The sequence below is a fragment of the Sapajus apella genome, unplaced genomic scaffold, assembly GCF_009761245.1.
Source record: "Sapajus apella isolate SASKATOON/1434 unplaced genomic scaffold, GSC_monkey_1.0 scaffold7, whole genome shotgun sequence".
In the NCBI taxonomy this organism is placed as follows: domain Eukaryota; kingdom Metazoa; phylum Chordata; class Mammalia; order Primates; family Cebidae; genus Sapajus; species Sapajus apella.
This window is the reverse complement of record NW_022436947.1, coordinates 3,991,496-4,006,623: the sequence shown is the minus strand read 5'-3', so window position 1 is coordinate 4,006,623 and position 15,128 is coordinate 3,991,496. Positions and strand designations below refer to the sequence as shown.

At 43.2% G+C, this 15,128-nt stretch overlaps 1 protein-coding gene across 2 annotated transcripts in view; it reads right to left on the bottom strand.

Annotated features, from left to right (window-relative positions):
• Nucleotides 1-3,948: 3,948 nt before the first annotated feature.
• The window catches only part of CREB3L2 (cAMP responsive element binding protein 3 like 2), a 138,760-nt gene continuing 127,580 nt past the window's right edge, over nucleotides 3,949-15,128 (bottom strand). For both annotated transcript variants that reach the window (XM_032275875.1, XM_032275876.1), the window contains exons 9-12: nucleotides 14,884-14,983; nucleotides 14,468-14,594; nucleotides 11,277-11,493; nucleotides 3,949-9,380 (exon numbers count right to left, since the gene is read on the bottom strand). In XM_032275875.1, coding sequence (XP_032131766.1) covers nucleotides 9,305-9,380; nucleotides 11,277-11,493; nucleotides 14,468-14,594; nucleotides 14,884-14,983 — 520 coding nt within the window. In that variant the 3' untranslated portion in view covers nucleotides 3,949-9,304. The remainder of the gene's footprint in view (nucleotides 9,381-11,276; nucleotides 11,494-14,467; nucleotides 14,595-14,883; nucleotides 14,984-15,128) is intronic.

Genomic DNA, 15,128 nt, shown 5'->3' with positions numbered 1-15,128 from the left:
AATCCGGGGTTAAACTCAATCCTGAGGATACTAAGAAAAAGAGCATGGCATTGGCATCTTACAAAACAGGTTCACTTCATGGATAAATGAAACTCCATGAAAAGGTCATGGATGACTTGGACAGTGAGTGTTCCCTGCCCAGATGAGGCATGGCTAATGGAAATGGCACAAGGATGGAAGTCAGGACAGATGGTTCCTGATTCGCTCTGCACTCGTTCAGAGCAAGTCACACCTCTACAGCCTCTATTTCTCATTTGAGCAACAGGGACAACAATGATTGTTCCACCCTCCCCACGGAAGATCAGCCAGTCCAGCAGAGAACATGTGGACGAACTTGCTGCAAGGCACAAGGTCCTAGAAAAGTGACATCATTAAGATTGTTTAGTATACTTGTGTTTCTCTTTCCAACATGTTTATAATAATAAAAAAAAAGAGAGACAGCAACCCCAAATTCCCAATGTTATACAATAAATAAATTATAATAATTTATATAAAATAATAAAGTATTCAGGCAATACAAATGATGCTGTAGATTAATACTGATTCTCATAGAATGATTTTATGATACACTGTTTGGTGGAGAAAAATAAGTCACAAAACCAATAAGTACAAAATGATTTTGTTTTTATAAAAAAACTAAATATGTAAATACTCATTTAGCTCCATATTCGTATTTTTATTGGGAGTCTGGAAATACACACCAATGTATACATGTGAGTTATCAACAGGTCAGGGAAGTGTCTTATGCATATGCATGTAGTCTATTTAATATAATGTTTGAGATTAATGCAGATTTATCTTTGAGAATGGGAAGACCAGACCAGACCACAAACTTCAATTTTTTTTTTTTCAGGTAGTGAAAAGAGAGGTCTCCAATGTGCAGATTCCTCCACAGCTCATAGCCAAGCTACCTTCCTGCCCGGGCCTCTCTGGGTGAAACTAACTGCCCTCCTCGTCTCTTAGTTCCATCACCAACTCAAGATCTTTGCCTTTATTCCCTATCTCGACACTCCCCAAAATTTAGCCACATCTAAACCTGAGGCAGTGAATTCAGGTGACAGAAGGACCAGGTGAGTACCATGAATGAGTGAGCCAGCTTGGGTGTGGGAAAATCTGGCCACCAGAAATGACTATGCCATCACAGGGGCTGATACCTTTCAGCTCTTGAAGTTGCTATGTCTCCAGTCTTTCAAGAGAAGATGGAAATCTGGAGTTTTATGAAAAGTCTTTGAATGATGAGTTCATGTCCTCTGCAGGAACATGGATAAAGCTAGAAACCATCATTCTCAGCAAACTGACACAAGAACAGAAAATCAAACGCTGCATGTTCTCACTCACAAGTGGATGTTGAACAATGAGAAAGCATGGACACAGGGAGGGGAACACCACACACCAGGGCCTGTCAGGGGGCAGGAGGCTAGGAGAGGAATGGCATTAGGAGAAATACCTAATGTGGATGACGGGGTGATAGATGCAGCAAACCACCATGGCATGTGTATACCTATATAACAAACCAGCATGTTCTTTACATGTACCCCAGAATTTAAAGTATAATTAAAAAAGAAAAAGGCATTTATTAAATAAAAAAAACCTTTGAATGTTGAAAAGTTGACCTATAATTTTTAAATGCCCTACAACCTTGCAGAATGTAGTTAAAAGACTGTGAACTTGGTGTCAGCCCAAGACTCAACCTCTCATCTTCAGCTGATCTGTTGGATGGCCTTGAGTAAGTTTCTTATTCCTTTTGCATTCCAATTTCCTCAACTGTAAAAGGGGGCATATGCAGCCCCCCTAAATATTTTGGAGGAATTAAATAAGATCATAGATAATTCATATCAGCCTTGTGCAATGGCTAACGCCTATAATCCCAGTACTTCAGCAGGCCGAGGTGGTAAGATCACTTGAACCCAGGATTTTGAGATAATTCATGAAAACTTCCTGATACATGGTAGGCACTCAATAGTGTCTCCTTTTCCAGGCCAGCAAGTTAATGGTATAACTAGTGCAAGAACCCATACACCTCTATCTTCTGAGTACCACTTGTTTTTTCCCCCAACTAGATCTATTTCCTTGCCTCTATGACTCTCATTAGAGTTACCAAGTATGACTTAACTTGGAACCTGAGCACAGGACCAGGGTTTTTGACACTGCTTTCTCTTCCCATGAACAAGGCCACACTACTCCCTATAGATCTCACTTTTCCTCTCCAGAACAAAAGTGACAACTAGTGTGCAAAGAGATAATAGATCTGTATTCCCTCAAACTAAATCACAGCAGGCCCAGCTGTAAAACCCCAGATGCCCATGAGTCTGGGATCGGTCTCTCATTTGATATTTATTCTAAAATGTAGGTTTTATGGTTTGATTATTCAGGGGTGGTGAGGCCAGCAGATTTTTATGGTATGATTATTCAGGGATGGTGAGGCCATTGAAAAGAGAAGACAGCTTGTTACTCATAGTTCCCAAGAGGGGAGGGCATGTCACCCAAAGCCACATGCGGAAGCACCAGGGTGGGTCAAGAAGCAGGAGGAACAGAGGGAAAATGTGAGCAAGGGCTTTTATTGTGGTTTACGCAGGAAAAAACAGGCAAGGCAGGGTACACAGGTTTCAGATTGGCTAGTTTGAATAATTTCAGTAGGCTGTGGGGCTAGAGACTGTCTTTAGTTGTCTGGTACCTGGTCTTAGGGGACCTAGGGCAGAAGGAGAGTGGCCCAGAGTACAAGAGGCCACAAAAGAGGTGGCTGGGCTATGGGCTCCAGGTTGGTTGGTTTGTGTATGAAAGGCAGACTCCTAAGGTAGGAACGGGTGAGCCCTGGCAGCGGTGGTCTCTCCAGGGTCAGCAAGGCCCTAGATGTCAAAGCATTAGAAATTTAGTCAATGGAAAGGCATGATTAATACAGAATATTCTCAAATCATTGAGTATTTGCCCTCACCACACACCACTGAAAAGATATCAGCATACTCCAGGGGAAGGAGGGGGCTTCAGAAATAGGCTCCCCACAAAAGAAAGAGTGGGGCATAATCATCAAAGCCTCTGCAGGGAAAGGCTCCCTTGTGTAGAAATAGAATGTCAAGGTGCTCTGCGGAGAACAAGATACAGCAGATTCATGCACCTTCAAGGCCAGAGCAGAGCAGGGTTAGGCACGCTGCTAAGGAAAAAAACACAAAACAAACAAACAAAACCCATGTTTTGTTTTCTTTTGTTTTTCCAGGTAAGCACAGTCCCTGCCTTAGTCTCTAACATCCCAAGGCAGTCTTTCTGAGACTAAACCAAGCCCCCACTCTCCGAGTGAAGAAAGCTACCTTTGGATCCAGACATTGTAATGGAATGAAGATTACTCCGCTTGAATGCATTGACCTTTCTCAACCATTTCATCAGAATTTCTGGAGCATTAGACATCATCTGCAACTGTTCATAGGAAGCAGGATCATTCCTTTCTGGCTCAAGTCCAAAGGATCTTTCTGAAGCAACCAGAGATGGGGAAAGCAAAATCAAATCCATAGACAGTTGAAATCTAGTTAGGGAATAGTGAGAGGAGACACGAAAATAGCAGTGAGGCTGCCTAAGTCTCTAGAGGATACTGTGTTTCTTCCTGTGGCTGCCTGAAAAAACAATTACGTTCTCAATATTCCTCCAGCTAAGGCTCGGATTCAGTCCTATGTAACACACCGATTTCTGGTTTGAGGCTCTTCTTTCAGGCCAACTAGATATCCAGGAAAGAATGGTTCAGCACATAACACACAAACCCATGCTTGTAAAAAAAATAATATGCTTTTCAAAACGGATTACCAAGATTGTAAAGACTGGGCAACATCTTACTATTTAAGAAAAAATATTTATTTGAAAGAAATGGAAATACAAAAGCATAACAATTTCGATTTTTTTTCCTCAAACTAAGTACAAGTGTCCTACAAAGCATATATATATATATATATATATATATATATATTTTTTTTTTGGTATTTACTTAGCTGTGATAAAGAATAAAGTCATTTTAAAAAACGCGATAGGACAGAAAACAGACTCACAACATATTTAGATTTAAACACTGCTGGTCTACGTAACATGTTACAAAAGAGAGCAAAGCCTGTCAGCATAGACATTAAAGCTCACCGTTGATTATAGCCCAGGGTCTGCTCAGCGTTGTTTAAAAAGGGTCACTCACAGCTTTGTCAAAGAGTGCTGGCGTTCTCCATGAACTCATAAAGTGTTTTATCTGAAAAGGTGATTTTCTAAGTAGTGTAAGCCATGGGTACATGGTGCAAAAAGTTCGTGTTCTCACTCAGCTGGTGAACAAAGGATGAGAGCAGAGAACAGAGCTAAAACCCCTGGTTTTCCTTTCCCCAGATGGAAAGCCCGCAAGCTGGAACTCACAGAAGATTGGAACAAAAAGATAGGAGATGGACACCTGGGGGACTGCTCCAGCATGAAGTGAAACAGTGAACATTGCACAGCAGGGCCACTGCAGGGGGCAGGTGCTGTAATTCCTGCCCAGAAAACTTAAAAGTTTACAGTGTGCCCACAGGAAGGGATCGGCTCAGCAAGTCCAGAAATTGTTGCATGTCCCATATTACTTAGTTCTTTATTCATCCCATGGTCAAGAATCATTCTTGTTTTCTACATCTATAAAACTGAAAGACTTCAAACTTTCTTAGCACAGCTCCCAACATCTTAGTAAATGCTCAAGACATATTATTTCCCTTCCTTCTAGAAACAAGACTAAATAAAACATTCCTGAATTTTATGTTGTCCAAATAACAAAACAATACCTAGTTTTTTCCTGTGTTAAGTGCTGACCCTTCGACCACAAAGGCATGGAACATTAATTTTCAAATGGGCCACGTTCCTTTGCCCTGAGAAATGTTCCACTGGGAGGATTTATAATACCTTTAATCCTGGTTGGTTGCTTTTTTGGATGTGATTGCACTCCTGCAAAATGGGATTTTCCTAATGGACATAACCCTATTTCTTTTCTCCTGATGTGCAAATCTGACAGTGGCTCACTTTTAGGAAACCACTTTTGAGCCTTTGGAATAAATTCTTTCCCCCACCCCCACCTCAATCTAATAATAAAAGAATATATACAAAATCTCCCAGGGACGAGGGATTACTCAGTCATCCTGGATTCATATATAAGGCACATTTAAAGCACAAATGAGCATCTAAGATAAGAGAGGAGTGTGTGTGTGTGTGTGTGTGTGTGTGTGTGTGTGTGTGTGTGTGTCAGAGAGAGAAGGAGGGAGAGAGGGGGGCATAAGCATTTGAGTCTTTTGAATAACTACTGTTAATATTTCCTCAATTCCTTCTATTCCTCAATATTCCCTAGGGCCTCAGGCAACACTCTTCCTTATGAAACTGAAAAGTCTGAGACGTAACTGAATGAATGAGTGAGTGAATGAATGAAACATCTAAGACTTGTCTCTGGATCCTTCACAGTCCCCACATCACCACCACCTACTTTCTCCTATAACTGCCCTGCCAGCGGGGCCTATTCTATCATGTTTACAGACAGCCTCAGCTGAAGATGGTCAAATAAAATGACCCCCATGGCTTCACAGGTCCAGCCAGCCCAGCAAGCCGAAGTGCTGGTGTCTTTAACCTAGGTTTCTTAAACACTGGCTTCAACAGAACCAACTGTAGTGACTTTGGGCCGATGAAGGAGAGGATGAAGGCCTTCTCTTCCATCTCTGCCCTCCCCGTGTTGGCCAGGTCAGCACGAATGGGCCATGATTCAACTGGGGGTGGAATGTCTCCATTTCTCGAGTGTGCTCAGATTCACACCTCATATGACATGTGTGCAGAAGAGCTGGCCGGAGGAGGCCTCTGGATTCTGTCTCTATGCTTTTGCTGGGTCTGAAAACATGAGAGGGAGGGGCCATAAAATGCTGGAAAACAATTTTAATAAGACGCCTATAAAAAAAATGCTGGACATTGACTCACTGCCACAACAAAGAAGAGCCAATTCAACATCCCTACTTTATGGGCACATAAGATTCACATGCTGAACTGAGAGAGTTCAGAACTTAAAAAAAAAAAGCATGGTCATCATAGGGGGTTTGTGAATAAGTTGAACTAAAAGCTGCTTTCACAATCTACAAATTAGGTCTCCAAATCAAAATCATTTATATTAACCAAAAGGTTATCTAATCTTGCCCATATTGGTGTCAAATCTCATCCCCACTCCCTGCCAAAAAAGAGCAACCTAGTTCGGCTGTCAGATTTTTACATAACACTCTCTTTATGCGAGCTAGACTCCAGAGTCCTCACACTTCACAGAAATTCTTTCTTAAAACTGGCACTGCAGCCTTTCATTTACAATATCCCTTTTTAAGTGCGAAGTCGAGAGCTGTGAAAAGAACCACGCTAGGGGGTCTGGATAACTCAGGTCTTATCCAGTGAAAAACTGGTTCTCGGAATCTCTGCAAGACATTTCCGTCACTAGTGCAATCTAAGAAAGGGAAATGGGAAACCTGTTTACATGATGAAAATTTTAATTAACAGATTTACTCTTTATGGCTTATGGCCCCTCTAACAGACTCGTATTTCTCAAAACTTACATTCAGGAGCCAGTGTCTGTCACTATTTGAAATCTTCAGAGCTAACCGTAAGTTAATGACTAGTCTAAGGGGCCACTTGGTAGGGAAAACAAATCCACTGATAGTCTGGTCTTAATCCCTCAATAAAAAATGTACATCCATTAATTATTTGGAACCAGTCTGGGGCTATACAATTCTTCTGTGCCCTCTTGACCCCATTTTGTCCTCCTAAAGGGACAACTGTTAGTTCCTTTAACTCACTCAAGCAAGGGGAGGAGGACAGAGGTTCATCTAAAAGAGCAGTGATGTTGGTTCTTGGAACCCCCTTAAAAGGGCCATCTGAGCTCTCTGGCTGATGTCCCATGTCTCTACACAGATTCTACTCTGGAAGGATAGCTTCCCAGAGACAGAGCCCTGCTGTTTGGAGGTCTAGAGAGAGTGATGTCAAATAAGGGTAGGTAAGGGAGAGAAGAAAATCCTCAAAGCACTAAGGACAGGGGCCAGAAGTTTCCTTTATCTTCTCCCTCCTCTGTTTTCTACTCTGACTGTATCTGGGAGCCTTGAAAACCCAATCTGGTTCAGTTGCAGCAGGGACATGGGCTGGCTCATTCTCTCTCTCACTTCTGCCCTTAAATTTGAAACCCTTCCTTCCTCATTGCCCAAATGCTACTTGAGTCAATTTTATCTTTTTGCCTTCTTTGGGCCCTATAGGCTGCCTGTGCTTGATAAAGACCTGACAGTTTAAAAGAGGGGGATGGGTCAGTGCAGGCCCATGGTTACCAGACACCAGCCAGGCCCAATAGGATCTGGACTGCAGACAGTGGAGCAGAGAGCAGCAGAGGCAGAACCTGCCAGCAGCCCTCCTCCTGCACAGCCCAGACAGTCTCCGCCCTGGCTAATGTGAGGGACAACAAGAACCACCCAGACCACAGGGCAATTCAGCTTCCACTCAGTGAGAAGATGAACTTGGCCGCTTCCCAGGCTGGAACCCTCTCCAGCACAGAGAGAGGGGGATCACTCACAGGGAGCCCCAAATGGGCCTAGACAGACAAAGCAGGGACCCGATTATGAGGTATGATGACAAATGTTAATAACACCAAATCCTGTACCTGATATGGGCTGGAAGCCGGGGTGTGGCCTTAATCCCTCTAAGTACAGGCTCCAGTAACAATGCAGATGCCATGGCGGGGGAGGGGATGGGGCGAGAGACAGAGAGAGAGAGAGAGAGAGCGAGCGAGCAAGCGAGCGAGAAGGCAAAACCAAAGGCATTTCAGCTGCTCCTAAAAGTAAAATACAAACTCTATGCATATTTCCTAAACAAAATCTTTCACAAGCTAGGAAAAAACACTTGAGGGTCTGTCTTCTATGTTACACAATAAAAAGGCAATTTCCATTTCTTATTTGTATGAAAAAGGAAAGATTTTTTTAAACTACAAAAGTTACTTTTAATCATAAAAAAAAAAAAAACAACTAAAAGTAGGTTGGGGGTTAGGTTGTATCTCTTTGGGCGAGCTGCAAAGTAGCCAGACCTGACTATAAAAGTTAAGAGTGTGGATACACAAATGTCACCTACCCCATCCCACCTGCTTTGCTGAGGCAGGGGACAAGGAGGACAAAGCGGAAGTGTGGAGGAAGGAGGGGCCAGGCAGGTCTGGAAAAACAAGCCAGCAAGCTTGTCTGAAACCCCTGTTGTCAGGGACAGGGCTTCCCTTCTCTGTCACAAAAACAGGATAGAAAAAGCTTGTGGCCACAGAGCCCCAGGCCTGAGCGAGGCATTCTGTGCCATCTCTTGCTCTGACCTCATCCTAGAGGCAGACACATACATGCTCAAGGGAATTTCTTTTTCAATGGTAATTAGTCCAGTTTAAAAAAAAAAAAAAGGAAAGGAAATCAAACATTGTCTGGAAAGATAGGATATCCCAGAGCCTAAGGTGCCCTCCTAGCTCTAAAGAGCAGAAAACTCTGCTGGCTAGAAAGGAGGCATCCATCTCTTCAGTGTGGTTGCTAGCAGGAAGCCTGGACGAGCTAATAAATACTATTTACAAGTGGGGAGGAGAAGCCGGGGAGGCAGAACTATGGATGTGTGGGGAACCAGGTTGTGGGAGGTCCTAAAAGCGACAAGATGGGGCAGGTTCGCCTGGAGTGGAAAAGCCTGATCCCCTCAGGCATTGCACTTGCGGCCTGAGAACATGAAGGGGAGCCCTCGCCTGCCTGTGCTGGTGCAGGAGACGATCCATGAGGCTCCTGGGGGCAGAGGGGGTGGAGGGCTGCTGTCGGGGGTGTTCACACCAGAGACCCCAGTGTGAGCAAGGGAGGACACGGGTCAGAGCTTTGCCAAATACCAACAGGCATCATGGCATTTGTGTGGCTAGAGTCTGGGGTCTCAACTGAACAAGAGCTATCTCTTCTTCAAAGGGGTGGGGGGGTCGTCACACCTCACAGGTGCACATTAGGCAGTATCTTTTTGGCATTATTGGTGGAAACAAGCCTGTTTGTCTCACCTCCAACCCCTAAAATAATTTCCTATGGCAGTAGGAGAAAGGAAGGGAGGGAGGCAGGCTCCCTTCTGCACGGGAGGGGCGTGGACCAGGGGAAGATGCTCTCTCACTGCAGGGGAAGTCCCAGGCTGGCCTCCCATCTGAAGCCACTAATGCTTGCCCATGTCTTCATGAAGATCCGGTGGCAAAGAGGAAAAGCTGATGACAAAGGTGGTTTGGGGATGTAAAAGGAGAGTTATGGGAAAGTGGGGGGGGGTGCAGGCAGCCTCTTTAGAAAGTGGTGTTCACTCTTCTGTCGAGTTCTACAACTTTTAGTGTTTCATTCCCCTCCAGTTTGGCGCCGACCCTGTGAAGGCATTGAAAGGAAAAGGAAGTATTAGTCACCAGCTTAGCTACAATTCTCATGCTTTGTAGTGTGACACAATCATTCAGGGATTGCAACTTGGTGAGATGAACTGGGCATGTTTCTTGTCCGTTTCTCTCCTAGCAGCAATTCTCCATTTCCAAAGTCCCCCGCAACCAGCCTCTCCACTGGTCCACATTCTTACCTTTATCCCCACCCAAGGCATCCCAACCCTACTGAGGATAAGCATGGTGGCTTGATATTGATCTGTTATGAGATGCATTCAGTTACCGTACTTACTAAGGATGTTCAGCCCTATGCTAAACTCAGGGAAGGAGAAAATAAAATGGTAAGAGCTGATCTGTGGTCTAGAAGAGTTAATAATCCAGATAAAGACTTTTAATGAGCTAATTTGACATAAATCTATAACAGAAAATAAATACATTATTAAACTGTGTAACAACCTAGAAAATCTGTAAGCATTCAGAGGAGGCCCAGGAGGCTTTGTTATCTAGGAGACATCACAGAACAAATGGGATTTGAAGGGGGCCTTGAACAGCTTAGCTGAGGAGAGAAATTGTGTCTAGAGCCACGTAAGCAGGCAGCTGGGTCTTCCATAGATCCCAGTGGTGGCTACATTGGGAAGTTTCTCTATAATGGGAATAATAATGATGTCTTACCACCTGGGGTAGGTAAAAGGATTTGTGTGATACTGTTTGTATGATACTGTTTATACGATACTGTTTGTATGATACTGTTTCAGTTTCAAAAATCTAAAATCTAAAATGCTCCGAAATCTAGAAATGTTTGAGCACTGACATGACACTCAACGGAAATGCTCACCGAAGCGTTTTGGATTTTTGGATTAGGGATGCTTAACTGTTATGGATAATGCGAATATTCCAAAATCTGAAATCTATAACACTTCTGGTCCCAAGCATTTCAGAAAAAGGATACTCAGCCTGCCTTACATCTGTAAAATGCTTAAAATAGTAAGTGCTAGTAAATGTTAAATATGTATGTATAATGTGCACACATAAAAGTACATCATTCTGAATGTTCCCCTGCAGGATTAGGGGATGAAAGCTGAAGAATCTGAAACAAAATCTTTCCCATTTACATTGGAACAGCCTCACTTCTGGGAGCTACGGGAGCAGAGTTCAGCTAAATCATCAACCAGACCACAGGTAACCAGGAGCGTGCGTGCAGGCCCAGGGACCTTCCCCACCACAACGACAATACATTGTAGTCACATAAGCCTTTATGTTTACAAAGGGATTTTTCCCAGAAACTATCTAAGAGAAACAACTCATGGAGAATTGGAGCTAAATAGAGGCTGTTTTCAATGTGGAAATGCATGCCCAGTGCCTCTGAAACAGTGCCCCTCAACATACATCTGTAAGTATAAAACTATAAAATCTATAGTTTTAATGAACACATGTGTATTTATATCTAAATCATAAACATATATTGACATGTAGCATAATATAGATCTACTCCCTCACTGAAGCTACAAAACATGTCTTAAAGCTGCATTTACACAGCAAATACATTGTGGTAACCTGGGCTCTGCATTCACTCGTGTGGGTTAGAAGGGAGGATGCAGACAGTAAGGGGAAGGGATTCAAGCCCTTTCCCACTTCTTGGGGCCACCACGCCAGCTCCCCACTGAGGCAGTAGACATAAGGGAGCTCGGGCTGGGCTGTTTCCCCGTCTCTGTCCAGGGCAGATGTTGGCCAGCAACAGAGTCTCTGCAGCCCTAGATCCTGGAGATAGGTTCTGAGAGCGCTGAGGGACTGAACCAGGCCTATGGAGAGTCTCAGCCTCACATTCCAGGTTGTTGACTCATAATCCGCCATCAGGCACTGGAGGAGTTGGATCCATGTTTCTCTGACTCACAGGTGCTGCTGCAGCTCCAAGAGCACTGACTTCTCCAGGCTGGTCTCATTCGAGATAATGAAATGGGGAAGATCCACATCCGGCCTGGACTCCAGCCCTGACACCCTGAGCAGGGAGGAACCTCTATCCCAGCCCCCCAGCTCGCCAGCCGAGCCAGGGCTGGACGGCTCCTCTGGGGGAGAATGTTCCTCGTAGATCAGCAGGTTCCTGGATCTCACTGAGGACAGAGCAGAATAACAAGGAGGTGTTAGCAAAAGACCACAGGGGTCCAACACATCCCCTCACTCCAGGTGCTCAGGGCTGGTGGCAGATGACAATTCATGTGCTCTTATTGCACAGAACTGTGGGTATCAATACGATTTGGCTTTCTATAAAGACTTCAGGGCTTTAGAGTTTGTGTATTGAGAAATTATACCAATTACACAGTGCTGGAAGAACAACAGAAAAGCAAATAAACACAAGGCAAACTACTACTCCCACTGCTTTGAAAATACAAAACTCCCCTCCTTACCACCCATAACGATCTAGGGAAAATGACTTATGGAGAATGGGAGTGGAATACTTGGAGATGTCCAGACCCAGCTAAAAGAAGAAGCATCCCCAGTGAGTAGATCTTGCAGGGAGATGAGGTACAGGGCATTTCATTTAGAAACTGGAGAGGAGACACAAAGCCAACACCATAAAGGACAGAGACAACCTCCTTTGCTTTATAGGACGGTCACACAGCTAGATGGCTCTGTTGCAATTTTCCGTGACATAGAAACTATGCTTCCAATTAAATTTAGAGAGAGAGTCCCTTGGGGGGAAAATTTCCCAAGAGACCACTGAAATTACTTAATTGGAATGCTGGCACTTCTGTCATACCTGGCAGAGATACAGCTGCCTGGTGAAGACCGCAGACGTTTCAAAATGGCAAAATTGTCCCTATCCCAAATCCAATACAGTAGTCCTCCTTTATCCATGGGGTATATATTTCAAGACCCCCAGTAGATGGCTGAAACCAAATACAGAACTGAACCCTATATATATGGTATGGATACCATATGTATAAGGGTTATATATGGTATCCATAGGGTTATATATACCATACACAACCATATATATATATAAAACCTAAGGGTTATATATACCATGTATACCCTTATATACTATATATAATCATATATATATATATACCCTTATATACCATATATAATATATATAATGTATAGAAGGGTATATACATTGTACAGGTTTTATATACTGTAAGAGTTCTATATAACCTAACGATTATATATACCACATATATACCCTTATATACCATATATATATAATCATATATATATAATCATATATATGATATATAAAGGTATATATGTAACCATATATATGATTATATATGGTATATAAGGGGTATATATACTGTATATATATCCCTTAGGTTATATATAAACATACATATGGTATATAAGGGGTATATATACCCCTTATATGCCATATATAATCATATATATGGTATATGATATATATAATATCATATATATAATCACATATATGGTATATAAGGGGTATATATATATACCTTATATACCATTTCTAAATCAAACTTTATCATAGATACATATGTATAAGAGAAAGCATATAACCTATATGCTATATACTCATATATAAACTCTATATGCTTTTTCCTATACATATATACGCCTTAAATACCATATATATGATTATATATGGTTATATATGGTATTTAAGGGGTATATAAGGGGTATATATATCATATGTACCATATGTACCCCTTATATACCATATACCTTATATATCATATATATACCATGATTATATATGGTATATAAGGGGTATGTATGTATAGGAAAAAGCATATAGAGTTTATATATGGGTATATAGCATATAGATTATATGCTTTTTCTTATACATATGTACCTATGATAAAGTTTGATTTAGAAATTAGGCCCAGTTAGCAATTAACAACAAAAACTAACAATAAAATAGAACAATTATAACCATATCTTCTAACAAAAGTTACATGAATGTGTCCTCTTCTCTCAAAATTTCTTAGTGTGGTGTATTCAGCTATTTTCAGATAACTGCAGGTATTTTTACTGACTGCAGGTAATTTTCTTATTGTAGTGTATTCAGCTATTTTAAGGTAGCTTCAGGTTATTTTCATTGGCTGCAGGTAGCATTTCTTATTGTAGTGCATTCAGCTATTTTAAGGTAACTGAAGGTATGTTCATTGGCTTCAGGTAACCGAAAGCTTAGAATGCAAAACCTGGCAGGGCGGAGTGGCTCACATCTGTAATCCCAGCACTTTGGGAGCCCAAGGCAAGCAGATCACCTAGGCTAGGAGTTAGAGACCAGCCTTGTCCCACATGATGAAACCCCGCCAGTACTAAAAATCCAAAAATTAGCCGGGCATGGTGGTGAGTGCCTGTAATCCCAGCTACTCGGGAGGCTAAAGGAGAATCGTTTAAACCTGGGAGTTGGAGGTTGCAGTGAGCCAAGATTGCACCACTGTACTCCAGCCAGGGCGACAGAACGAGACTCCATCTCAAAAAAATAAAAATAAATACATAAAGAATGCAAAACCTCAGATAAGGGGGACTACTTTACGGCCTAACTCCATGCTCGCTCTTATTGTTGTATGTGTGAATTTGTGTGTGTATTCTTTACTCTTCATCCCTTTATTTCTAGATGAGAAAACCATGTACTTCTTGACACCTGAGTGCCCAAATCTCTGATTTGGGGGCATAAGGTTTTGTTAAGGCAGGCGGATTCTTTAATTTCACTTTATAAACCCTTACCATGGCCTCATACAATTCCACTCAGTGGAGGCAGAAATACGGAGGCTCTCTTAAAATGTCACAGAAAGTGACATACTCTTCCCCTCATCTACTTCTCTCTCCCTTATCAGAACTCAAAAATCGGATGTCAGCACTGATCAGGGAACCCAGTCTAGAAGAGCAGTTTGCAACCTGTGCTCTTTCAAGTTCTAGAGAATTCCCAGTGATGCTTTAGCCCAGTGGATGAGGGGCCCCAAGAGAACCCCTACTTGCCTCTTCAAAGGGAAAAGCTCCACTTTTACCACTTTTTAAACATTGGACTTTCACAGAAGATTCCTTTTGGAAGGCTGAGAAACCCAGCTCTAGAGAAATAAAACAAGACCCTGCCCAAGTTGCCGCATGCTGTCTTACCCACGGAGGCTGTGTAGGGCTCCTGCAGGGAATGCTGGCTGGGCAGAGCCATCTTGGTGGCAGAAGGATAGGGCCCGTAGCCCTGAAAGAAGCTGCCGAATGCAACGGCAAAGCACAGCACAACAACCTGTGGGTGGGGAGAGAGAACATGAGGGGCTGCGGACTCCAGGCTCTGGACAGCATAACCTTATACCCTCAGAGAGCCAGGGACACAGACTCTCCTCTTCAGGCCAGTGGACTGCACTCACGAGTCACATCCACATCACTGAAGTGCCGTACAAAGGAACAGCCTCAGAGTGGAGTTCCTCCACATGCTTTCTCCAATTGCACAGCACTTGGCCTTGGCAAGTGGAGGGAGGTGGGAGACAGGGGCCAGGCCAGCGTTGGTCACTGTGCTGCCCTGCCGGGAAGCTCACCATGAGGCAGGTGCCAGTCTGCGTGCCAGCTAACTTGCAGGTTCGAGAAACCTTGCCCATCACCAAAGTCTGAAGCTTCTGGAGTTGCTGAAGGAGAGTCCTGCCAATGACAACAACAGCCGTGAGGGGAGTCGGACAGAGAGGAGATGCTTTTTGGTGTCCCCCTGTGACCCAGGAAGGTCGCCGTGCCTTTGTGCCTGCATTTCAGCAGAGCCCCAAGGGACAGTTTCCTCTGGAGGAAGATA